This window comes from Vulpes vulpes, chromosome X (genome assembly GCF_048418805.1).
Source record: "Vulpes vulpes isolate BD-2025 chromosome X, VulVul3, whole genome shotgun sequence".
In the NCBI taxonomy this organism is placed as follows: Eukaryota; Metazoa; Chordata; class Mammalia; order Carnivora; family Canidae; genus Vulpes; species Vulpes vulpes.
Window position 1 is genome coordinate 32,897,105 of NC_132796.1, and position 27,654 is coordinate 32,924,758.

General features: G+C 45.0%; 1 protein-coding gene across 2 annotated transcripts in view; it reads right to left on the minus strand.

Annotated features, from left to right (window-relative positions):
* The window catches only part of SRPX (sushi repeat containing protein X-linked), a 111,116-nt gene that overhangs the window by 26,951 nt on the left and 56,511 nt on the right, over window positions 1–27,654 (minus strand). For both annotated transcript variants that reach the window (XM_072744568.1, XM_072744567.1), the window contains 6 exons: window positions 26,216–26,407; window positions 24,749–24,925; window positions 14,376–14,502; window positions 10,798–10,919; window positions 9,890–10,069; window positions 7,879–8,012 (listed from right to left, as the gene is read on the minus strand). In XM_072744568.1, coding sequence (XP_072600669.1) covers window positions 7,879–8,012; window positions 9,890–10,069; window positions 10,798–10,919; window positions 14,376–14,502; window positions 24,749–24,925; window positions 26,216–26,407 — 932 coding nt within the window. The remainder of the gene's footprint in view (window positions 1–7,878; window positions 8,013–9,889; window positions 10,070–10,797; window positions 10,920–14,375; window positions 14,503–24,748; window positions 24,926–26,215; window positions 26,408–27,654) is intronic.

Sequence of the window (27,654 nt, forward strand, 5' to 3'; positions counted from 1 at the left end):
AAAGCAGCAAGAGAAAAGAAAACCATTACATAGAAGGGAAATCCCATAAGGTTATCAGGTGATTTTTCAGCAGAAACCTTGCAGTCCAAAAGAGTGTCATGACATACTCAAAGTGCTGAAAGGGGAAAACCTACAACCAAGAACACTCTTCCAGTGAGGCTATCATTCAGAATAGAGGAGACATAAAGAGGCTCCTAGACAAACAGAAGTTAAAGGAATCCATCACTGAACTAGTTTTACAAGAAATGTTAAAAAAGGAATCTTTTAAGTGGAAAGGAAGGACCATAAGCAGGAGTAAGAAAAGTAGGAAGCGCAAAAGTAGTAAAATTAAATTATAAAAATCAGTCAAGGGACTCACAAGATCAAAGGATGCAGAGTTTGACACCACATACCAGACAGACTGGGGGTTGGAGAGGAGAAGAGTACTTATAGAATGGATTCAAACTTAAGGAAACATCAACTTAGTATGCATAGATGTTATATATTAAGTCCAATGGTGACCACAAACACAAAACCCCAGAAATACACATGCAAAAAATAAAAAGAATCCAAGTATATCACTAAAGAAAGCCAACTTACCATGAGAAAAGAGAGCAAAGGAAGAAAGGAACAGAGAAGAATGCCATAAGAGAAGTAACAAAATGGCAGTAAGTACACACCTATCAAAAATAAGATTGAATGTAAATGGACTAACCACTCCAATCAAAAGACATAGGGTGTAAGAATGGATTAAAAAATGACTCGTGTATATGCTGCCTACCAGAGACTCATTTGAGACCTAAAGACAAATGCAAATTGAAAGTGAAGGGATGGAAAAAAAAATTTATCATGCAAATGGAAGTAAAAAGAAAGCCATTGTAGCAATACTTCTATGAGACAAAATAGACATTAAAACAAAGACTGTAATGAGAGACAAAGAAGGACACTATATAATTATAAAGGGGACAATCCAACAAGAAGATATAACAATTTTCAAATATTTATGCATCCAACATGGGAGCACCCAAATACATAAAGCAGCTAATAACAAACATAAAGTAATCGATAGGAATACAATAATGGTAGCGGGCTTTCACACCCCATTACATCAATGGCTAATTCAACCAAACAGGAAAAAAAAAATCAACAAGGAAACAGTGGGTTTCAATGACACATTGGACCAGATGAATCAACAGATATATTCAGAACATTCCATCCTAAAACTGCAGAATACATATTCTTTTCAAGTGTACATAGAACACTCTCCAGAGTAGATCACAAGTCAGGACACAAAACCAAGTCTCACAAATTCAAAAAGATTGAGGTCATACCATGCACCTTTTCTGACCACAACATTATAAAACTTGAAATCAACTATAAGAAAAAAATCTTGAAAGAAACAAATACATGGAGGTTAAATGACACGCTACTAAACAATAAATGGGTCAAGAAAGAAATCAAAGAGGAAATGACAAAATAATGGGTGACATATGAAAATAACACAATGGTCCAATGTCTTTGGGATGCAGCAAAAGCTCTTCTAAGAGGGAAGTAGATAGAAGTGCAGACCTTCCTCAAGAAGCAAGAAAAAAATTTCAAACAACCTAGCCTTACAGCTAAAGGAGCCAGAAAAAGAACAAACAAAACTCAAAACCAGTAGAAGGAAAGAAATAATAAAGACTGGAGTGGAAATAAATGAAATACAACCTAAAAATACCCAATAGAACAGATCAATGAAACCAGAAGCCGATTCTTTGAAAAGATCAATTTATAAACCTTTAGCCAGATAAATCAAAACCAATGGAGAGAGGACTCAAAAGCAAAAATCATGGGGGAGAAATAACAACCAACACCACAGGAAAAAAAAAACAATCATTTAGAGAATATTACAAAAAATATATGCCATGAAATTGAACAACCTAGGAGAAATGAAGAAATTACTAGAAACATGGAATGTCCCAAAACTGAATCAAGAAGAAATAGAAAATTAAAAAGACTGGTAACCAGCAATACAACTGAATCAGTAATCAAAAAATTCCCAAGAAACAAAAGTCTAGGGCCAGATGAGTTCATTTAAAGAAGTGTTAATGCCTATTCTTCTCAAAATATTCCAAAAAATAATGCAGTGGGAAAGCTTCCAAATTCACTCCATGAGGCCAGCATTAATATAATGCCTAAACCAGATAAAGACAACACAAAAAAGAAGTATAGGCCAGTATCTGATGAAAATTGATGCAAAGATTCTCAACAAAATATTAGCAAACCAAATCCAAGGATACATTAAAAAAATCATTCACCATCATTAAGTGAGATTTATTCCTGGGATGCAAGGATGGTTCGATACTCACAAATCAATGTGATACATCATGTCAATGAGACAAAGTATTAAAACCATATTATTACCTCCACAGATAAAGAAAAAGCATTTGACAAAGTACAATATCAATTCATGACAAAAACACCAAAACCCAAATAATCCAATTAAAAAATGGGCAGAAGACTTGAACAGAAGTTTTTCCAAAGACAACATACAGATGGCCAAGAGAAACATGAAAAGATGCTCAACATCACTCTTCAGGGGAATGCAAATAAAAACTACAATGAGATATCACTTCACATCTGTCAGATGGCTAAAATCAAAACCACAAAAAACAAGGAAAAAGGAAATTCCCTTGTGCACTATTGGTGGTAATGTAAACTGGTTCAGCCAGTGTGGAAAACAGTATGGAGGTTCCTCAAAAAATTAAAAATAGGATTACCATGCAATCCACTAATTCCACTACTGGGTATTTACCTGAGGAATATGAAAACACTAATTCAAAAAGATATAAGCACCCCTGTGTTTATTGCAGCATTATATACTATGGCCAAATTCTGGAAGTAAACCATATGTCCATCAATAGATGAATGGAAAATGAAGATGTGAGATAGATATATAGATATATATAATGGAATATAATACATATATAAATACATTTCACATATATATGTATGCATATATATGGATATGGATAGATAGATGTATAAAATGGAATATTAGCCATAAATAAGAGTGGAATCTTGCCATTTTCAGCAACATGGATGGATCTAGAGGGTATAATGCTCTAAGTGAAATAAATTAGAGAATGACAAATATACTATTTCACTTCTATTTGGAATTTAAGAAACAAGACAAACAAAAAAGAGACAAACCAAAAAACAGACCCTTAACTGATGGTTAAGGGAGAACTGATGGTTACCAGAGGGGAGGTGGATGGGGGTGTGTGAAATAGTTGATGGGAATTAAAGGATATACTTACCAGGACGAGCACTGAGTAATGTATATAATTGTTAAATCACTATATTGTACACCTAAAATTAATATAACACTGTATGTATACTACTGTAATTATACAATTAAAATTTTTTAAAAGGCAAAAAAAACCCAAAACGAGTACAAACCAAAAAGCTCTGCACATCAAAGGAATCTATCAATAAAATCAACATGTAACCTGCTGAATGAGAGAAAATATTTATAAATCATTTATCTGATTGGGGTTAATATCCAAAATATATAAAGAACTCCTACAATTCAATAGCAAAACAATCTAATTAAAAAATGGGCAGAAGACATGAACAGAAGTTTTTCCAAAGGCAACATACAGATGGCCAAGAGACACATGTAAAGATGCTCAACTTCACTCATCTTCAGAGAAATGAGAATCAAAACCACAATGAGATACCCCCTCACACCTGTCAGAACAGCCAAAATAAAAAACACAAGGAGTAAGTGCTGGTGAGGATGTGGAGGAAAGGGAACCCTTTGTGCACTGTTGGTGGGAATGTGGTACAGCCACGATGGAGAAGAGTATGGAGGTTCCTCAAAAAGTTAAGAATATAACTACCATCTGATCCATCAATTCCACTTCTGGGAATTTGTCTGAAGAAAACAAAACACTATCAAAAGATATCTGCACTTCCATGGTCACCACAGCATTATTGACAATATCCAAGACCTGGAAACAACCTAATTTTCCATAAAGAAAATGTGATATATGTACACAGTGGATTATTGAGTCATAGAAAAGAATGAGATCTTCCCATTTCCAACAGCATGGTTGGTCCTTGGGATCATTATGGTGAGTGAAATAAATGAGACAGAAGAACAAATACCATATGATCTTACTTCTAATGTGGAATCTACAAAAACTGAAAAAGACAACAAAACCAAAAAGTGATCTCATGGATATAGCGAATAGACATGTCTTCATGAGGCAGGGGTGGGAAGATGGGCAAAGTGGGTGAAGAGGGCCAAAAGGTGCAAGTTTCAAGTTATAAAAAGTCTCAAGTATGTAATGTACAGCATGGTGACTATAGTTAATGAGACTCTATTGCCTATTCGAAAGTAGCTAGGAGAGTGGATTTTAAAAGTGCTTATAAAAATGTATATCTAGGTTTGGTGACAGATGCTCACTGGAATATTGTGATGATCTTCTGTAATACATATAAATATTGACTTATGATGTTGTACTACTAAAACTAATGTTACAAGTCAATGATAACCTCACTTTTTAAATTATTTTAAAATTTTTATTAATTAAATTAATTTATATGAGAGAGAACAAGCAAGTAAGTGGGGGCAGAGTAGAAGAAGAGGGAGAGAATCTCAAACAGATTCTGCACTGAGTGTGGAGCCCAACAAGGGGCTTGATCCCAGGACCCTGAGATCATGACCTGAGCTGAAACCAAGAGTCAGATGCTTAACTGACTGAGCCACCCAGGTGTCAATGATATTCCATTTAAAAAGAGGAAAAAAGAAAATTCTAGCCCGATGAGTCAGCCCCTGGCAAGTGTCTTGGGGATGTGGCGCCTTCAACCATGTGCTAGGAGGTCACATCAGGAAGAGTGATGGTAACTGGGAACAGTAAAAAAAAAAAATATGATGAATCTGGTTAAATAGGGAAAGAAAAATTTAAACTGCTAAGTTACTATAACACCAAGTATTTTACCACAATTCACTGAAGCCATCTTCTGTAAGGTGATGGAATTGGTAAAAAGGATAAAAATATGTATTTTTATTATTCTAACTGAACCACCTATGTCAATCAAACCTTTCCTTGAAGGCTCCAGTTAAAATGTCAATGTAAATATGTTGTGGGGGAGGTCACATAGAAACACCTGGATACCAAATATCTTAGCCAACTGAGAGAGGCAAACTGAAGGGGTCCATTAAAATCTGCTTTTTGCTCCTTTTCCCCCCACTTCACATGTGCCTTATAATGCAAATAGTATAGGCCCTCCTGGTAAGGGATGGGGAGTTAATGACTTTTTTCCCCTAAAGATTTTATTTATTTATTCATGAGAGACACATAGAGAGGCAGAGGCATAGGTAGAGGAAGAAGAAGGCTCCACTCGGGGAGCCCGATGTGGGACTCAATTCCAGAACCCCAGGATCACATCCTGAGCCGAAAGCAGATGCTCAAGTGCTGAGCCACCCAGGTGCCCCTAATGACTTCTTTCAAACAGATAACATCTAAGGAAGGCCCCGGGGAGGATGACCAGAGGCAGCCCTTCTATGCATATTCTAGACCAGCGACACTGGACATCTGGACGCCAAAACGCCCCACCCCAGCTCCAAGGAATAACACCTGGGCCCTCATCTTTGTTCTAACTGGTTCCTGGATGCCTGAGAAGCCACATACACCAGTCCACGATCCTCAATAAAATCCCCAGACCCCGAACAAAGGCGGGCCTCCATCTCTTTTCCTTTCTGAATCTCCCCAGGCACTCTACGTGCATTCTCTCTACACCTTCTATAAACTCCACTTTCACCTCCTGCTGGCTTGCATTTGATTTCGATCCTGTGTACGGACAGGGACCCTCTTGGTTGGTCCTGAGGGACCCCACTCTGAGTCCTTGGACTCTGCCTACTGGCATCACAATGATTTAATTAGCAATTTAGCAAGTACCCAAAAGGATGGGATAGAGTCAGGTGGGAGACAACAAACATTTTTTAGTTAAGGGCCAGATAGTAAATATGTTAGGCTTCCGGGGCTGGATGGTCTGTATCCTAACTATTCAACTGTGCCACCATAGTGCAAAAGCAGCCGTAGACAGTGCACAGATGAAAGAGTGTGGCTGTGTTCCAATCAAATTTCACTTGCAAAAGTGATAGTTTGCCAACATAGAGGAAAAGTTGCCTGGTTTATTCATTTTTCTACAAAATTAAGAAATCAGGAAATGTATGCTTGTGTGGTATGTACAGCCTGCAAGGCCAAATTTCCCACACAGTGGGGTCATACAGCCTTGTGATACGTGAAAAAGCAAGTCCCAGGGGGGACCCCGGGGGACACAAAGATGGAGGGAGGGAATGTGGCAGGGACTGAGAGCAAAGATGCAGTGAATGGAGTTCCCATCATTAAGGAGGGCACATGAGATGAACACTGGGTGTTATGCGATATGTTGGCAAATTGAATTTAAATTAAAAAAATACAAAATTTTGCATGGTTCTTCAGAGTTTAGGGGAAGCCTTTCCAGTACATGGAAGTGAATACAATTTATTCATTGTATAAATGCTGAAATGAGAAGTAAAATTGCAGCGTTTGATTAAACCAACATTGTTTTTTTAAAGATTGTATTCAGAGAGGGAGAGAGTACACACGAGCAAGCGAGCACGAGCAGGGGAAGGGGCAGAGGAAGCAGAGAAAAAAATCCCGTGCAGATTCCACCCTGAGCACAGAGCTGACTCAGGGTTCAACATGGGGCTTGATCTCAGGACCCTGAGATCATGACCTGAGCTGAAATCAAGAGTCGGACGCTCAACTGAATGAGCCACCCAAGCATCCCTAAACCAAGATTGTTTTGAGCACTTAGTCTTATTTTTATTCACCATAGTAGATGAAATGCTTTTCTAAAATGCGTGCAGCACCGTGTCTCTGACCCAGCAGAGCATCCTACCTCTTTTGTATATGGTCAGGTTGGCCGCCCTTATTTTTTTTTTTTTAAGATTTATTTATTCATGAGAGACAGAGAGAGAGGGGGGAGAGAGAGGCTGAGACACAGGCAGAGGGAGGAGCAGGCTCTATGCAGGGAGCCCGACATGGGACTCGATCCCAGGTCTCCAGGATCACACCCTGGGCCGAAGGCAGCGCTAAACCGCTGAGCCACCCGGGCTGCCCCAGGTTGGCCGCCCTTATTGCAAACCAGCTTCTGGACAAAATCTAGCAAGTTCTAGTTCGATCCTTGTCTGTTTCTAATTTTTTTTTCTCCAAAAGGCTCTGGTTGCCTCATTTTGTAGCTATCAAATTTCCACAGCTGAGAAGGATGCCTCCAACTTTCAGTTGCTTAAGACTCTTCTAGAGGTCTTGTTAAAATGTAGATTAAACCCAGTAGGTCTGGGATGGGGCGGAATTTGGATTTCTAACAAGCTCCCAGGTGATGCTGATGCTGCTGGTCCACAGACCACACTTGGAAAACCACTGATCTTAAGGACTCTGAGGAGCTCTGAGAGTGGGGGAAGCTCCCTGGGGTAGGGCCTGGGACCTGAAGGCTCCTGGAATCCCCTCGTCCCTTGAGCCAGCCTCTCAAACAACTGAGTGATGGCCCTCAGCACAGGCATATCCTGGACAGGTTCAACAAAGACCGCGTTAGCTGGGCCCGCACAGCAGGTCGATTACTCTGACTAGCAAAGACAAAGAAACCATATTAGATGGAAGACAATTGAGTTAGCTCTGGGGAGTCGATGGTAATCAGGTTATGCCCTAGAACCAGAAATGAACGGTGGTAGCTCTAAAGCTCCAGTTCCCGGAGTTCACAGTAAATAGATGAAGCACTGAATCTGGCCTTTGCTTTTAATGAAATCACCGGGCCCTTCCTGTTAGCGGTCTCCTCCCCAAGCTGGGCCCGGCTGCAAGGACTCACCTGCAGCATCCCCAACTGCAGCCTGTAAAGAAGGTTCCGGGCTGTGGGTGTGGACACAATGAGGAGTCTCCTTTTCTCATAAAACTGATCCAGAAGTGCAGCTGCTGTTCTGACACCCACATTGACATTCATGGCTGGAATGAGAAATGGCCAGATGCATGAGAAACCCTCTACTTGTTCTGGTTCACCATAGCCTGTGAGGACACAGCATACGCGAATGCAGAAGAAATAAACTCCAAGATAAAATTTCAGGTGTGGGGTTTAAGATTTTATTAGATAGTGAGCATGCTCATGCGAGTGGGGGGAGGGATAAATGGGGGGGGGAAGAGAAAGACTATCTCAGGCAGACGCCCCCAAGCTGCCCCACTATCCCCCGCTGATCACGGAGCCTGAGGTGGGGCTCAATTCCAGGATCCCGAGCCAAAGTTAAGAGTCAGCCTCCGAACCTACTGAGCCACCCAGGTACCCCAGTTGTAAGTGGTTTATTTGGGAGATGGTTTCAAGAAGCACCGGATTGGGGAATGGGGAAATGTATTAGTTTCCTCTTGCTGCTATCACAGATCACCATAAATCCAGGAGCTTAACAAACACAAATTTTCCTGCAGCCCCAGCAGTGGGAAATTTCAAATGGGTTTTACTGGGCTAAAGTCAAAGTGTTGCCAGGCCTGCCCTCCCCCCAGAGCTCTAGGGAAGGATTTGTTTCCTTGCCTTTTCCAGCATCTAGAGGCCACCTTTGTCACCTGGTTTGTGGCCTTTCTTACATCTTCAAAGTCAGCAGCGTGGCATCTTCACCTCTCTCTTCCCTCTGCCCCCTTCTTATAAGGACCCTTGTGATTATACTGAGCCCACTTGGAGAATCCAAGCTGCCCTCTGCATCTCAAGACCCTTAACTTGATTACCTCTGCAAAGTCCCTTTTGCCACGTAAGGTAACATAGTCACAGGGCCTAGGGACTAAGACGTGAAAATCTTTGGAGGAGGGGCATTTCCCTGCCTCAGGAAGTGAGACAGGAAAAGAGGGAAAGATGCTCTCTCTACTTTATTTTTTTTTAAAGATTTTATTTGACAGAGCAGCAGAGGGAGAGAGAGAAGCAGGCTCCCCACCAAGCAGGGAGCCCCATGGGGGACTCGATCCCAGACCCTGGGAATCATGATTGGAGCCAAAGGCAGATGCCCAACTGACCGAGCCACCCAGGCTCCCCTGTTCTTTCTACTGTAATGTACGAAACTGAAGAACCTTGGACATTTAGCTGATGCTCTACATGTGTGCCTCTCTCTCACCCAATTCTGAAAGGCTGGGGTTAAAGAGAAAGCAAAAAGATAAAGTACCATGAATTGAGGGGGGAAAGTGGAGTACATAAATAAAAGATATGCCCAGAATTTTCTAACTAGTCCAAATTTCACATCATTATCACTACCCAGCTCAATTTGTGTTCCTTGGTAATAAGAGCTGACCTGCATTGGGCACTTACCTGTGCCAGGCACTGCTCTATTCCACTGTTCAATGGGTAACCTCATTTAATCCTTACAACAACTCAAGGTATTATCTTCCTCATTTGACATTAGGAGGAAACATCCTGAATGCCCAAAGGTCTGTGTGACTTTCAAGCCAGTGCAACAAAGCAGGCATTCTGCTGTCTGTTCACAGTAGTGTCCTGGCTTTGCACAAAAAGACCCTTACATTTGTAGGAGGAAAGAACAGGGTACCTAAAGCAGACTCCGCTGATTCACAAAGTCGCTGATGGTGGGGCCCTGGGTTCCCACCTCCGGTTTCCTCTTTAGAGGACATGAAAGAGAAATGAGAAGATGGACAGGGGCAAAGGAGGAGGGTGGATGAGATGAGCTGTCCTAGAAATGTGAGGACCGTTTTCACCCAGCAGATGAAGAGGAGTGGCACGGCACCTGTCAAAGTGCACGCAACGAAATCCTCCCTCCCTGTACTGGGATTCAGAACTGAAGGGTCTTCAGGTTCTGCTGCTCGCTGGAGAGAGGGCTGCACAGGTGGGCTCATACCTGCGCAGGTGGGCTCCGTGCCAGACCAAGCCAGGTTGGACTGACAGACTCGGGCAGGGCTACCCTGTAGCTCGTAGCCACCGATGCAGGAGAACTCACAGGTGGCCCCGTAATTATCGCCGTCACTGGAGCACTTCATGTAACCGTTCTCCGGGGCGTTGAGCTTGCCGCAGCGCCGGACTGTAGGGACACAAGGCCAGAGGGGGCTCAGTGCTGAGCTGCCCTCCGCAGAGTCATCAGGGAAGACAGGGGCTTTGCAGTCAAGCTTCCCTGCTGGCCTGTGAATGAGTGAGGGGGCAGGTGTGGCTATCTGGACACTGGGTGGGCCTTGGGGTGGTCACTGCTCCTACCAATGAGACCACTGGGATCAAGCAGTTTATGCCCCTGTGTTATAGATGAGGAGGTTGGGCCCAGACGAGTAAAGAATAAAGATGGTTAGTAATTAGCTGCCCAAGCCACGAGGCATAAAATAAATCCTAGAAGTCTTTTTTTTCAGGGAGAACAAAGGTTCTGCAATACCAAGCACATGGGTTCCTGGTGGTCCAGCCAGGGGACTCCTGAACTCCTTTATAGAAAGGATTTACAGGCTTTAGCTGGTCACCCAAGGCCAGGGATGAAAACGTTATCGAAATAATATTCCTCTGGGACAACCAGCTATGGGCTCATGCGAGACTAGCTTACTGCTCTCAGACTTCTTAAATAATCTGCCAGCACTGAACCTCATCCGAATTTGTATTGTGAAATTCAGGCATTAAGATGGCACGCTTCCCCTAGCCTCATCATCAGGGGCTAATCCAAAGCCAGCACATATCCCTATGGCAGTGGGCATCCACAAAGGTTCTTGCTTAAGGGCCAGCTTCCCTTTGCTCTTGTAAAGAGAGGAAAAAGCCAATCAGCAGTATTCTTACCTCTCACTTTAACTCGAAATTTGCAAGTGCCCTTGTTCTCAGCTCTGTCATAGACTGTGTACTGGATCTTGTGGTCTCCTTCTGGAAAATTTGAGCCTGGGGGGAGGCCTTTCAGAATAACACTTAAAGGGGGGAGAAAAAAAAAACAGGAACACCAAAGGTAATCATTAAAGGCCTAACAACAATTAGGTCACTGTGGACCTAATGATCAAAGGGGATCATTATGGGCATATGTTGAGTACCCACTCTGTACTGGATGTGGAGATACTGAGGGGCAGCCATTAGGCCAGTCTGACTAGAACAAAGATTTCTTGAAGAGCCGACTTTCCTGAGCTTTATTCTGCTTTGGAAGAGCAGTTTGAGACCAGAACATGGGAGTCGCCAATTCCTGGGAAGTTGGGATTCATTTTTCTCACTGGAAGGTAGAACAGAGGATGGGGCAGGCCGAGAGAACCCAGGGCCTAAGTCCTCTTCCGATCCCACCTTTGTTCCAGGGGAATCCTTAACTACCTCACTTTGGGGAGGATGAGGGAATTTCCTGTGAGGAAAACCATTTCAGACTATAATCCAAGCAGTCATCGGCAATTTGGGCCTGCAGGGGGTGCTAGACTTGTCTCTGGTTTTTTCTTTCCGGTCCAATGGAGGTCTTTCCTGAGCAAAAGGCACATTTATTATGATTCCTTGATTATCCTAATGTAGTGATAACAACGATAACAACAACAACAACAGCAGCAGCAACAATGATAACAGTAGTCCTTTGCACTTACATAAACCTTATATATACATATTTTAGGCACAGTTTCAGGCATTTTACACATATTAGTTTATGTAATCCTTCAAACAACCCCGTGAGACACGGATTATTATTTCCATTTCACAGATGAAGACACTGAGGCACCAAAAGGTTAGGAAACTAGCCCAAGATCACACAGCTAGGGTAACTCTAGCTAGCATCTCTTCTTGGCTGTCTGATGAGAACACCAAGAGGTACGGCATGATTCAATGCCAGGGTGGTTGGTTGGTTTTCCAACAGATATTTAATTTGCCTTCTCTCTACAGTTCTTAGCAATGATGAGACTACCTGCTAATAATGAACGTGTGAAATTATCACTGTGACCACTGAAGAGAGCCTTCCACAGAGGTGGACAGGGTGTGTGTTTATAAGGTACGAATTGAAGCACAATTAAAATGCAGATAAACCTGAGAGGGATCATACTTCAAATATGAGTGGCTGCTGACCTCCTGGAGACTCTGTTTCATCTGTGACATGCAAGTAACAGTCATCAGGAGTAAATAAGGGAGCTCACGGGAAGCACTTGCTCTCTAGAACTTTCCTTCTTAGGAGGGGACTGCAGAACAGTAGCTTGGACAAGAGAAATGCCGGAGAAGCAAAGAACCCAAGTGAGAGCTGAAAAGGGGACAAGACAGCCTTCGCTGAATTCTTCATTGTGTCTGGAGTGCACTCCCCACAGCCTCCTGCTCCAAGCCTCTGCTGGTTCGGGGCTGTAGGACTCTGGAAGCAGACAGCTGCTTGGAACAGAAGGCTGGAGGCTACTAAGGTACTCTTTGAAACTGTCACATTTCTAACCATAACACACAGGCGACCCATAAAAATGCCAAGATCTATATCCTAGCTAGACAAACAGTCATTTAGTGACCTGACACTGTGTTGATTACACAGGATTTCAATAGCAATTGCAATTGTAAAGATCTGAGAACCTGTTGTGTGCTGGGGACGGGGCCAGGTGTTGTGCTAGGCCCCAAAGGTTCCAAGATAAACAAAATCCAATCCCTGTTGATATCAACTGTGACTTACTTTTTAATCCCAGTTGCCCAAAAGTTCTCCATAGGGGTTTGCGCCATGAGCATATGACAGCAAAGAAATAATTTTCATAATACTCCAAATGTTACCTTTAAGGAGTTCCAAGGAGGACCACAGTTGGTAATACTATCCAGGCTGAATGGCTACTGGGAGAAATGATCAGGATGCAGGAACAAAATGCCTTGCTCGGGGTGAAAGACTCAACATCTTTCTAGAAGATGTTCTCTTATTGCCCATAATTGCTTAAAATATTTCCTCTCACACAGCCCAGGTTGGCAGGATTCTAACAAGGGTTTCCCGGCGGTGTAGCTCAGAGGCAGCAAGTCGGGGGTATCCCTCGGCCACAGTGCATGTGCAAGTGGGTTGGTCTGATGGGGCCATGAACTTTAAGGCACGGATGTGAATGTGCTGACATGAAGTAGTGGCCTCCAGAGAACAGGAAGGCCAAGCGGACAGCTGCAGGGGTACAGGCCCGGGTGCTAAATTAGAATTGCATGTAGCCAAACTTTCCCTTAGGGAATCCCACCTTTTACAAAGCATTCTGGAGGAATGCTGGGGGATGGGGTTAGGGTCAGAAAGAAGACAGAAGAACCCCTATTCTTTTTTTTTTAATTATTTATGAGAGTCACAGAGAGAGAGAGAGAGAGAGAGAGAGAGAGAGGCAGAGACATAGGCAGAGGGAGAAGCAGGCTCCATGCACCGGGAGCCCGACGTGGGATTCGATCCTGGGTCTCCAGGATCGCGCCCTGAGCCAAAGGCAGGCGCTAAACCGCTGCGCCACCCAGGGATCCCCCCCTATTCTTTTTTTAGAAGCTTCTTCTGTAAGAGTTCAATGTAGTCACAAGTTTAAAGATTTATTTCTTTACTTTAGAGAGAGAGAGAGAGAGCAGGGGTGGGAGATAGAAGTAGAGGGAGAGAATCTCAAGCAGACTCTGTACTGAGCATGGAGCCCAACCTGGGGCTTGATTCCACGACCCTGAGATCATGACCTGGGCCGAAACCAAGAGTTAATGCTTAACTGGTTGTGCCACTCAGGTGCCCCTAATATAGTCACAAGTTTAAAAAACTAAGCTAGGGATGCGTGGGCCTTTGGCTCAGGGCATGATCCCAGAGTCTGGGATCGAGTCCCTCATCAGACTCCTTGTAGAGAGCCTGCCCCCCCTCTCTCATTAATAAATAAAATCTTTTAAAAAACTAAAAAATCAGGTTTTAAAAGAAGCAATTGCCAAAAACAAGAGTTCTGCACTCAACCATACTCACAGAGCATGAGGGAGGCAGCATTCGGCTCCACCTGGGAGACACAGAGGCTTCCCAGGGAGGTAGGTGATGGCTTAGCAAGGCCTACGGGCTTCAGTAGGAGCACCCTGGGCAGGCAAGGTGGGGGTGATTCTATCCCAGAGTTAACCAGGTGGTGTCCTCTTCCTCCCACCACCCCCCCTTCCCTTCTTTCCTTCAGCAAATATTTACCAACTACTGACTCTGTGCTATGCATGGTTCTGGGCATTAGGGATCTGGCACCAAACATGCTATGGTGGAGACAGGCAAGAAACAAGTGCAGAAGTAAAATATACGGTATGTCAGGTCAGGTCCTGAAGATGATGGTGGAGAAAAAGAAAGCACAAACGAGGAACTGTTGGAGGAGTGCCGTACTGACTCCGATAGCCTAGATGGACCCACAGATACACTTCCCCACGCTGGCCAGTTAATGTCTCTCATAAAAGCAGCAACATCCTTCCCATGGCCACATTGCACTTACTCTGTCAGGATGCCATCTGCTGTGTCTCTTCCCTCCGGGGTCTCCCAGGACACCCGGACTGTCAGCTTATTGGGCTCAGCAATGCGTTCCTTCACACTTGGGCACTTGATTCTAGGAGGTTCCATATCTGAAAATATAATCAGAAGATTTTCACCATCATTAAGAAACATCTTGTCAACCTGCAGTGCAACACCCAGCATCTGACATGCCAGGAGCTCGACATGCACCCCGTTTTCAAAGAGTTTGTTCACCCCGATGTATTTCTCTTTCCTCCATTCGTCTTGCCCCTTCTCTCCTGCTGAGTCTGGAAGATTGTTGGAGAACTCCTATGTGGATGGCTAAAACTGCAATCAACTGGCCATGTGAGGCGTCATTTGCTATAGCAACTTCTCCCCATGCTTCCAAACTCTGCTTACTGACTTCATGACATTGCAGCCACCCAGCTAGTCATTCAGCCACAGGGAGTCCCTCCTGCTTTAAAGACAGCATCAGAGATGATCCGAGAGGGTGAACTTTAGCTGTCTTCTAGTTTGATTCCATTCAAGGCAACACATCTCTACTGAGAGACTGCCTTAGCCAAAGCATCATTCCAACTGCTGGGTTTGGGGATGAATGAAGGCAAGAGAATCATGTGCTCCTCAAGAGTTTCCGGTCTACTGGGGCAGATTACAGTCACCATAAATAAAATAGGACATGAGGTGGAAGATGATACCACCCCAGGTGAGATAAAAGTAATGCTATGGGGCGCCTGGGTGGCTCAGTTGGTTAAGCATCTGCCTTTGGCTGGGGTCATGATCTCAGGGTCTTGGGATCCAGCCCTGTGTGGGGCTTCCTGCTCAGCAGGGTGTCCGCTTCTCCTTCTTCCTTAGCCCCTCCTCCACATTCTCTCTCAAATAAGTAAATAAAAAATCTTAAAAAAAAATAAAGACAGCATAGCAAGTTAGCAACATGTAGATGTAAATTGCTTTTCATGTCAACTGGTAATTATTTAAATGCAGCTATGCTACAACCTAAATGAAAATTAAATGTCATTTGATTCTGAATCACAAACATCTTTGAGAGACTAAAGTACCACATATGGTCTTCACATACTTTCTCCTACATCTTGTCTAATAATTTCTCATTTTATTTAGGGTCAGAAATTATAAATATGTTAAATAATTTTGCTTCCGGCTATCCAAATTTATATGCATTCTATGTCATGCTTTGATGGAGTATGAATTTAAAAACCTTAATACGCTAATCCCAAATTGAATAGCTATTTTATGGCATCTAAATTCCAATCAATTTTGAGATGCATCCCAATTTCAGGGGTATTAAAATGTAAAACAATATGCTTCCTAAAACTGATAAAGTATATACATGTTCTGATGAAATGGAACGTGCTTTAAATGCATTCGAGGTTCCTATTTTCATTTGCTACGTTTTTTTAAAAAAATAATCCTTTTAGGGATGCTCAGGGTGTGATCCCGAGGTCCCGGGATCCAGTCCCACATCAAGCTTCCTGCATGGAGCCTGCCTCTCCCTCTGCCTCTCCCTCTGCCTGTGTCTCTGCCTCTCTCTTTGTGTCTTTCATGAATAAATAAACAAAATCTTTAAAAAAATAATCCTTTTATTTTTGTTACAATAGGTGATAGAAGACATACGTGTATAATTGAGATGAATGTTTCACGGCTTTGGGTGAATTACAAAGAGAGAGGAGTTTACAATACCTGCCCCCTGGTGGTCAAATCCAGCTGGCACGCTCATGGTGGAAAGCCTATTTTTTAAAACATTTATTTATTTATTTTTTAAGATTGTATTTATTTATTCATGAGAGAGAGAGAGAGAGAGAGGCAGAGACATAGGCAGAGAAGCAGGTTCCATGCAGGGAGCCCTATATAGGACTCGATCCAGGAACTCCAGGATCACGCCCTGAGCCAAAGGCAGACACCTAACCGCTGAGCCACCCAGGCGTCCCTTTTTTTTTTTTTTAATTTAAAACAAAAGGGGAGGGTCTGAAGAAAGGAGCTAGATGGCAATGCAAAATTACATTGTGTTTCCATATTTTCTTGGGGCAACACTGTCTGAGTGAAGAGACACTCCTGCTTCTCCGTGTCATCTAAACATCTGAATAATGTGCTGGGTTTTCTGTATCCAACCATTCGTACTGACATTGCGAGCAAACATGCTCCAAATTAGGTTATCTGGGTGAAGGCTCTCAGAGCTTCCCAAAGCCAGCTTATGTCCCGCTAACAATGATCAGCCAACGCTGGCCTAGTTTTCCAGAATCAGTGCTCTTGCAAGCTGGAAACAAGGAAAAAAATCAATCATTAAAAACGATAGCTAATATTTACCGAACTAACCTGCCTGTCCAACCTCGGCTGAGTACTATGCCTGCATTATTTCACTGACCTCCCTGCTGCCCACCAGACTAAGTGTTGTTATTAGCATAGTCATTTGTACCCTGGGAAGTATTTCCTCTCTTGTGGAATTTCTCTGTGGTCTGGGATTTTCATATATGATCACGTATTTTTTAATTATCTTAATAAGCCAAACACTTCTGTGTGTCTGCCTGTCGCTGACCTAAGAGTTTCCTCCAACACGTACATTCTTTTGGGGTTGCCTGCTACAGCTCTGTCTTAAATCTTTGAAGAGCAGATTCTGTTGTACCCTCAAGCATTTTGCCCTCACGTTCAGCTGACGAGACCAGCTGGCCTGCTCTTCAGCAGATGTTCCAGAAACCTAAGCCTATTATTACACAGCCATGGCCATCATTGCTTTTTATAAGTGATCATAAATTTCCATGAATGAATTGAAAAAAGTTACTATAGAAACATAATTGCAATTCCCTGTTGAGTCAGGATGCCCACAGAGCCAGTTATTGTGTGGAAACCTTGGCCTCTGCCCATTCACGGGAGACATCTGACCAACAGTGTCCCTCCTCTGTGCTCTAGATGCCTCTCTACATATAAAATATCAGAAATAATGGATGCCTGGGTGGCTCAGTTGGTTAAGCATCTGCCTTCAGCTCAGGTCATGGTCCCAGGGTCCTGGGATCAAGCCCTGCTCAGCGGAGAGAAGCCTGCTTCTCCCTCTCCCTCTACGTCTTCCTCCACTCATGCTCTCTCTCTCTCTCTCAAATAAATAAATAAATAAATAAAATCTTTAAAAACATTATATATATATATATATGAAACAGATATAGTTCACTGTATCAACTACTATTTATCTGACAGGCTTGGGAACCCTCAACACGTCTCACCAGGTAGGCAGTAGAAATAAGAGGTTCAAAAGGATAGCGTCCTGGCCAACAGATAAGAAGAAGAAAAAAAAACCTTTAAAAAAAAAAAAAACCTTTTAAACTAAGGCTAGACATTAACCACATAGTAAGATGTTTCCTGAAATACTGTTTTCCACTGGAGATCTGTGTTTGAAGGTGACTGCTAGACATGTGATTAATAGAGGCCTCAGAACACAGCGATAACTTGTATCTGAAACTGAATGACAGGGATCCCTGGGTGGCACAGCGGTTTGGCGCCTGCCTTTGGCCCAGGGCCTGATCCTGCAGACTCGGGATCGAATCCCACGTCGGGCTCCCGGTGCATGGAGCCTGCTTCTCCCTCTGCCTGTGTCTCTGCCTCTCTTTCTCTCTGTGTGTGTGTGACTATCATAAATAAAAAAAAAAATTAAAAAAAAAATGAAACTGAATGACAGGGGCAGAGGGGGGATGCCTTCTGTCCACCTCATTCTAAGGCAAGATGATATTCTTACCCCAAGTCAAGGGCTGCCACCACTCCTCACAACACGCAGACTCCATTCAGTGCCTGTTTCCTGACTTCCTACCTACATACCTCATGCGAACTGGCTCTCTACCTGCTGTTTCTCTCACTTCTTCTATCCCTTGGCTGTTCCCATCAACTTGCTCTCTCTCTCTACAGGCAATGTGGCAGGGACCAGTGGTGGTTCATTTGCTCTCTGATTCCCCTTATTATATAGCAAGAGAAGTTTGCCTGGGCCTTTGGCCTTCTGGAATAAAGAGTACATTTCCCGGCCACCCCTGAAGTTAGGCATGGCCATGTGATAGGTTCCACCAATGGGTTGTGAGGTAAAGTAACCAGGGCAACTTCTAGTGCTGCTAAAAAGGGTGGGAGGAGCAGCACATCCTTTTCTTTTTCCTCCCTCCTCTACCCTGCTTTGAATGTAGATGTGGTGGGGGAAGTGAGAGCAGCCACCTTAGACCGAAGAACAGCAAGCGAGAAGGGGCCAGGCCGAGAACACTGCCCAAGGCTGCTTGAGCACAAACATTTAGATAAGAACAGAACTTCTAGGGGCACCTGGGTGCTCGGTGGTTGATTGTCTGCTTTTGGCTCAGGTCATGATCCCAGAGTCCTGGGATCGAGTCCCACATCGGGCTCCCCATGGGGAGCCTGCTTCTCCCTCTGCCTGTGTCTCTGCCTCTCTCTCTGTGTCTCTCATGAATAAATAAATGAAATCTTTAAAAAAAAAGAAGAGAACTTCTATCTCGTTTAAAGCACTATGATTTTGGCGTTGTTAATAGTACTTGAACTGGTATATAAGCAATCACACCTGTTTTGCAAACTACTCTATCTTGTATGGCATCTTCTAAGATGTATTTCATAAATGACTTCTAAGTACTGATTTCAAAGAATATTGTGGTGAATTTCCTGTAAAGATGGCTACTCATAATCCTCTTATATGCATGCAGCACCTCCTACCAAGAGGTAGAGTCTATCTCCCCTCCCTTTGAATCTGTGCCAGGCTTGTGACTCACTTTGATTAACAGAATGTAAAGGAAGTAACACTACGCCAGTCCCCCGTCTGGGCCTTTAAAGAGTCTGGTACTTTCCACTTTCGCTGTCTTGGGAGATGGGGATGCCATCTAAGGAAGTCCAATTATCTGGCTGGAGAGGCCATGTGAGGAAGATAAGAAATTGTGAAGGTTGAGAGAGAGAGATAGAGGGAAGGAGAGAAAGAGACTCAGCCGAACCCAAGCCAGCACAGCCAACTGAGGTTCCGGACATGTGAGAGGAGCCATCTTGGATCCTCTGGGCCCCTGTCAGTGGAACAGAGATGAGCTGTCTTCACCAAGCCCTGCCCAGATTCCTAACCCAAACAACCAGGAGCAAAATAACATAGTCGTTTGGAGCCACTAAATTTTGGGTTGTCCGTTATGCGGCAATAGATTACTGATACAAATATAAAATAGTTTGAAGTTGGTGACAGGGGAAGGAAGTGGCCACTTCATGGAGCATAGGAAGATAGTGATGGCCAAAGGCAGAACAAACCTGGACACTGAAGACTTGCTCAACTGTTTGCTTCCCCCAGCTAGAGTATAATCTTTGTGTATGTCTCTGGGAAGTGGTTCCATTTCTTTGGTATCATGTAATGTATTAGAAGATTTTCCCCAATGGATGAAAGAGGCAAGAATGGAAGCAATGAATTCCCACTGAAAAGTCACCATCTTCACCAGGAAGACACAGAGTTGAAAAGTCGCTGGTGGTATGTTTCTATTAGAGATGACCACTAGAAGTTTACCTGTTTGCTTTGCACTAACAAATTAGGCCAGGGGAAAAAGTATCTCAACGGATCCAGTTGTTTCAAAGCTGATGCTAGCTTCCCGAAAGTTTGCAAAAGGATGTGTATTTGTCAACCCCGGAAAAATTTAGCATGATTTAAGGTCGACAACGATGTACTGATACATTTATTCTTAGTCCCATCATGTTTCTACCTTCAACTGAATCTCTGGAAATAAGGCAGGGCAGCCCAGCAAACCTCCCTGTGGGTCAGCCAGTAAGCCCAGCTGTCAGTTGAGAAGTCAGACGAGCATCCCATCAACGTGCATATGTGAGATCTCAGAGAATTTTTTATTCCAGAATCTCATTTGTGCTCTCAATCTATCCTACCCTGCAGGAAACGCAAAATAAGCAGATGCAATTCCAAAAACCAAGTTGCTTTGTACATTGTCCTTTGGTAAGACAACTAAATGGAGCTCTCTGCATGTCAAAAGATATTGGCTGGGTTTGCATTATCTGTGATTTTTCAACTTTCTTTAATGTTTTTCTCTTCCTCTTTTGGCCCAGGAAAAAGTGTTGGTCCGAAGGAGAAATCATGTGTCAACTCAAAATTTGGTCTCTGGATGAGGACTTGTAATTCTAGCTGTCCATTGTTCTAACCGAATGCCAATGCAACCAAAAATAACTCCAAATGGAAAGAAGGAAAAAACATCCCCTAAAAACAATAGTTGTTTCATTCCAAGGTTTCTTTTTTACATATATCAACAGCAGTTGTGGCTCTTTAAATAGGTTACTCTCTTTGCAATTGCAGTATGATTCTCCTCCTGCATTGACTTCTTTCTGTATCTGTTTTGGAAATAACCATGGGTTTGAACCCACTGCCAGAGTGCGGTCTGCATAAGAGAATTAATTTTAACTCATGGTACTTTCGAATTAGCCAGACCACAGAACTGACCACCTCAAAGTCCAAAGCAAGCCCAGCGTTCCTTCTTCCCTCCAGGTCTGGAGGAGAGCTGGGACGATTTTCTCAGCACTCAGCAAAGCTCTGGCCAAGATGCACTGCTGGAAGTTGTGTTGAAATTTGGGAACTCTTCAGCCACCATGTGTCAGCATCTAAAATGAGGCTGAGGCTCTGAGCAATGCTCAAGCCCCCCCCCCCCCCAAGCCTTGCCAACACACAAACAAGGTTATTAAACTAATTTAATACATTTAAAGCCAAAAGAGTCAATGACCTCCCTGGAGTAAAATTCCCTGGGGACAATCTGCAGCTTATGTGTCACCAAAATCAAAGAAAGAATTGCTGGCTTGCTTTGTCCATTTGTCTCTTTTTCCGGGGAGCTCTATGCTCTCCTGTGGCTCCCTGGTTCCCCCGTGGCCACTCCCACCTCACTGGATGCACAACATCCCTTCCCGCCTCCACAATATGCCTGAACCTTGCCTTGGCAAACTCTAAGATAAGTTCCCTGCAATTGGAGTTCATTCCCTGGTTCTTTCTATCTCCCTCTGGGAAGGTCCTAGCCCCATCTGGTCCAGCTTAAGCCATGCCTGTTGTTTTTTTTTTTTTTTTTTTGAGAACAATCGGCATTTTCTTTCCACTGCTGCATATGATCTGGACACCTGAACGGCGTGATCCCAAGAGAACCCAAGTTGCCAACACTCGCTTAGCAGAAACACCTTCAAGCATCTCCTCTTCTCCTACCCACCTCTGCCCTTTCCAACATGAGGGAGGAGGGATGAAAAACCTGGGTGGTGTTTCTGAAGGGCTATCTGGCACATACTAAGCCACGGGGAAGATCTGAAAGCAACATCTGTGCTTAGGTCCTGTCCTTCTAGAAGCTCGTGCTCTTGGCACCTGCACCGTGTGACTAGGACTGCTCAGCCCTCTTCTCACCAAGAACTACCGTGATTCAGGGGGAAAGGTCTAAAACCTCAGAGAGGGCAGCCTGGGTGGCTCAGCAGTTTGGCGCCTGCTTTCAGCCCAGGGTGTGATCCTGGAGACCCAGGATCAAGTCCTTCATCGGGCTCCCTGCATGGAGCCTGCTTCTCCCTCTGCCTGTGTCTCTGCCTCTCTCTCTCTCTGTGTGTGTCTCTCATGAATAAATAAATAAAATCTTTAAAAAATAAAAATAAAAAAATAAAACCTCAGAGAAAAGCTGCTGACCCAATTAGCCTGTTGGTGCTTAGGTTTGCTATAATCTCCCCATTACTACCTGGCCTGAAAGTCTCAAAATTCTATTTTCTGGACGTCTCCTGCCAGCTGGGTGCCAAACAGGTGTGCCAATAGGAAGAACTGTCCCAAGATCGGAAGGTAGGAAGAAGGTGGAGGCCATCATGCTTCTCTGGTGGGAGCTTCAGCGAGGGTTTCCTGGGCTCCTGAAACATCAGCAGGAGTGTGGGCTCCTGACTTCATCCTTATCAATGATGGCATCCATTCTAGAGAGGTCGGCAGCTGGGCTGGGCTTATGGACTTCGGGTGACACCACCATGACACATTTGCTTCTCCAGCCCTTGGTTGATACGGCTTTCTACTGTAACTTATCTCTGGTAATAGTGTTTTTCCTCTTTTGCTCCTCTCGCTCTTTTTAGATTTTTTTTTTTATTTTTTTTAAAACCAATTCTCTACAGTAAATTCTCCTCTGTCTGAAGTTCCTAGCATTGTTTCTGTTTTTCCAATTACTGACCAATACAAACTCCTACCTAAATCCTAGAAAAAGAGAAGCCTAGGGGCACCTGGGTAGTTCAGTGGTTGAGCGTCTGCCTTTGGCTCAGGTCGTAATCCCAGGGTCCTGGGATTGAGTCCCACAACAAGCTCCCCCCAGAGAGCCTGCTTCTCCCTCTGCCTATGTCTCTGCCTCTCTCTCTGTGTCTCTCATGAATAAACAAATAAAATCTTTAAAAATAGAGAGAGAAGCTAGAACAAAGCTGAGTCAGTTATCTGAGTTTATTTGGACCTGTTGCTCTCATCAAATGGATACTAGGGATTGTCCAGGCTGTGATTCTGCCATAGAAGGGTTTATGTCACATCCTGGGCAAGGTCCCTTGGCTATAGCTCAGTAACCACATAACTGCAGAGTGAGAGTGACTGCCAGGGCGGACCGTGGACAGTGGTGCCATCATGAAGACACCACTGGGACTGAGGTCAGAGGGGTTGTTGTTGTACTTCTGCCCCCAGATGCCCCAGAGGGTGGCATCCAATTTTGGTCTCACTAGTGAAGTACATGGTCCAGAGAATGAGCAGTCAGGAAGGAGCCCTTGGAGTAAAACATATTAGCAGCCTGAGCTGACCGGTTCTCCAGAGGACGGGCAGACAGTAACACGGCAGGAGCCAGGCTCCTATGGCCTTAGCATGTCAGTGCCAGAGCAGTCTCTGGGTTCAGGGACTTTGGACCTGAGAGCCTGGAAACACAGGCTTGGTTCTAAGCAACCCTGAATAAGTCAGGTGACCTCTCAGGCCTCATCTGTAGAATAGGGGAAGGGACTAGAATGTTCTATAAGGGTGGGTCCTAGCAGCTCTAACAGTTTTTGAGTAAATGATCCTCTGGGATGGTGGTTCTCAACCACTTGGAGGGAGCTTTGGAAAAATACCTGGGCCCTAGTGTTTCAGATTTAAATAGAAGCCAGTGTTGAAAACCACTGTCCTACAGCAGTCTGCCTCGGTATTTAAAGAGCATGGGAATCCCCTGGGGAGCTTATTAAAATGTAGATTTTGATCTGCCAGGTTTGAGTTGGGTCACAAGATTCTACATTTCTAACAAGCTTCCTGCTGGTGCTAATGCTGCTGGCCCAAGGGCACTATTTTGAGAATGAAAGTATTAAAGTTCTTCCCAAATTTGATATTCTAAGGCAGGTTCTCAAACTTCAGAGCATCAGAATCCCCTGGAGGGCCTGAAAAAAGGCCACTTGCTAGTCCCCACCGCAGACGTGCTGAATTAGAATCTGCATCTTCACCAACGTTTCCAGGTGATTCCATGTGCCTTAAAAGTTTGAGAAATATGGTCTTCCATCAGTGGCTCTCTTTAAGCACTTCCAGGATGCTCCCGGGGTGGGGGTGGGGCTCCTTAGAGCACAAAGCGCTAGCCTCCCCCCCACCCCTGAGCCTGGATTCAGCAGATCTGGGGTGAGGCCAAGAACTCACGTTTCTAAAGAGTTCCCAAGTACTACTGCAGGCTCCCAGGACCACACCTTCAGAACCGCTGTTCAAGCAATCCAGAGAAAGGTAACATTTCCAAATCTCTACTTAGCAAACCGAGTGCTTGCTGATCACCAAAGGACCTCCCCTGTCAGCTGGAAGGCTACAGAGATGTTCTCTGTGGGGCTGATCCCACAAACATCAAGGACTCTGCTCAGCACTACAGGGCAGATCCCTGGACGGAAGGAGCACCTGCAGGGCCTCGGTAGCAAACCAAGAAAGAGACAAAATTCTGACAAAAGCCACCGGCTTTGAAGTCAGCTCCGGGACAGAGACTGACTGACGTAAGGTCTGGGCTAAGCCGGAGAAGCAGGGATGAGGAGAGCTTCTGAAAGCAAAGCTGGGTGCTTCTGCTTTGCAGACAGTGTGTTGCTGCTTCCTTTTAAAACCCACAGTACAGACTCCTAACTCTGGGAAACGAACTAGGGGTGGTGGAAGGGGAGGTGGGTGGGGGGTGAGGGTGACTGGGTGATGGGCACTGAGGGGGGACACTTGATGGGATGAGCACTGCGTGTTATGCTATATGTCGGCAAATTGAACACCAATAAAAAATAAATTTATTAAAAAAACGAAAATGCAAAAAATAAAAAATAAAAATAAAACCCACAGTACACACACACCCTGCTCCTCCCGAAGGACGTACCCCGTGAAGGCTGGTGTTTTCTTACCAACACAGGAGGCTGGGCGGCCACTCCAGGCCTTGTTGTCCATACACGTGACGGTGCGCTCCCCTTTCAGTGTGTAGCCCGGGGAGCAGTAGTACTCACACCGGGAGTTAAAGTAGGCGCCGTCGACGCACTTAAACCCTCCATTTGCTGGCATGGCCAGGGTGGGACATCGCTTTTCTGAAACAGAGAAAACCCGATAGGCAGCGTTTCTTAGTTTTTGTCCAGAGAGTTTTGCGGTCCAGGAGCTTTGAAATCACAGGGTGCAAAGCCGATGGAAAGGTAATGGACAGAATCAGAGAAGCAAAGGGACACCACACAGAAGGGGCCCATTGTCGCCTATCAGAGCAGGCTGGACTGGCATCCCAGAAGCGGCCCCGAGACATGGATCTGTGCACAAGTGATTTGCTAGAAAGGGCTCCCGAGGGAGATGGGTGAGGGGTGCAGAAGGCAGCACAGGGGAGGGAAGGAAACCGGGCAATGTGGGATGGGGGGCAAAGGCAGCCCCAGCCTCCTCCTGCAGGGGAGCCCTGGAGCAGAACAACAGGGGCCTTTGGCCTGCCCGCAGGCAAGGAAACTGGGCTTCCCTAATCCTTTACTGGCCAGTGCTGGGCAGCTACAAGCCCACTGGGGATGCTCTCCCTGTCAGTGCAAAGGGGACAGCCCTCTGGAGGAGCAGGGCCTCCTCTCCCTCTGAAGAAGATCCAGCATGCAAGTCAGAAGCTGGGGGATGGACACCCAGAATTGGGAAAAGGCATTGAGGAATATGCAGGTGAAGCACCAGAAGCGTCCACGACATACACAGTCACCGTGGTGCAGAGTCTGCACGGGCTGGGCCACATGGCTGCGCCTGGAGCCTTCATGTCCCCCATGATAAAGTTAAAGCATGTTCAATAGTCTTGCTGCAAAAACTGGACACATGGCAGGCAAATGCCTGGCATACAACAGGTGATCAATAAACGGTGGCTGTCTGGATACCACTGGCATCTAAAATGTGCTTCAACAATGCCGTGCCTCTTGCAGTTGCCCAAAGGAGGGGTGACTTGTCCTCAAGCTAAAAGTCAGCCCCTCAAATGCTCGTCCCATTTTCTGTTTCCCCTGAGGCACAGTCCCTTCCACTGGAGAGCATTCTGGAGTGACTCCCCTGCCTCCTGAAGCTCTACCCCTTGGGAGAACGCTGCCTGTCTCCAGGAACATGGGTCTGTGGCTTTAGCAGTGTCTGGGTACTTCGGGCACCATCTGCACCTCTGCCCCGCTCTCTGCTGCTACTGCCTGAGACCCTTGATGGGTCTCAGTGCCTGAGTGTGTCTTGTTTCTAGATCCCCAACACCTCTGTGGCGTCTGCTCACAAGGGGGACATTTTCTCACCGGAGACCACGTAAAAGTCCTTTTTTCAAAGGCCCTAATCTCAGAGTGAAAGAACTTTGGCCCCGATGGGCCCCAAGGACCCACCATGGCTGGGCTACTCACGCTTGCAGATGACCTTGTCGGACCACCGCTTGTTGGACTGGCAGACGAGCTGGGAAGAGCCATGCAGCTCGTAGCCCTTCCGGCAGCGAATGTCACACCTGGTCCCCAGGGCTGTTTTGTAGTAGCCTCCTTGAGGGGCCCTGCAGTACACATCCCCATACTTCACCTTGATGGGGGAGCACCAAGGGGTGTCTGCAGGTATCGGAAACAAAGGAGGGGGAGAAATAGGAAATGACACTTTTAGAAAATATGTCTCCTCATTCTCCAAAGTCCCTGGCTGGCCCCAGATTTTAGAATCTTTTAAGGAGTCTTTAAGGTAGGGGCCCCTGGGTGCTCAGTTGGTTAAGCATCTGTCTGTGGCTCAGGTCATGATCTCTGGGTCCTGGGGCTGAGCCCCACCGAAGGCTCCCTGCTTATCCCTCTCCCTCTGCCCCTCGCTTGTGCCCTCTCACACAAATAATTTTTTTTTTAAAAAAAGGAGTCTTTAAGGAGTCTCTGGGGGAGGGAGGTTACAGTCACAGGACCAGGTGTCAGACATATCTGACTGTGGATCTGGATTCCTGCATTCTAACTGTGTGACCTTGGACAAGTTGCTTAGCCTCTCTGAGTCAATACCTATAGCTCTGTCACAGGGGCTCTTAGAAGGACAAAAAAACAAAACAAAACAACAACCCACTAATGCATATCAAGCACCTAGCACAGTGCCCAGCACATAGCACATGTTCAATAAATGCTTGTTCCTCTGGGTATTTTCCTTAAGGAGACAACATAATTCTTTGGAGGGCAACTGATATCATTGGAAACCCTGACACCAACCATCCATACATAATGGCAAGGGAATCAATAATTGGTTAGACTTTTCCCAAATCTGCACACATATTCTCTGTAAAAACTCATCATAGTATTTTAGTTAATGTGCATGAAGCTGCAATTTCCAGGGGTTTGCCATGGGATACAATTTTGGCTTAAGATGACAGAACAGGGACACCTGGGTGGCTCAGTGGTTGAGCACCTGCCTTGGGCTCAGGGCATGATCCAGGGGTCCCGGGATCGAGTCCCGCATCGGGCTTCCCGCAGGGACCCTGCTTCTCCCGCTGCCTATGTCTCTGTGATCTCATAAATGAATGAATGAATGAATGAATGAATGAATGAATAAATAAATAAATAAATGAACAGTTGCTCCCCATAGGCAAGAAACTCCCCTCTTCAGATGTCCCCAGTTATGCCCCATGTAGGTAAGAGAGTGGCAAAAGTGGCAAAGTTCCTAAATGACCAGATTCCAGGGTGTTTTGATTCTGGTCTGGTGGTTGCCCAGAGCACAGTTAGCTTCTGATAAATCAGCGCCTCTCCCCGCCTTTGGAAGGTGCTCCCTGAGCCCTAAAATCGTTAGGGCAAGGCTGGCTCCCGCGTGGGGAAGCTGCCTCTGTGCCCACCGCATA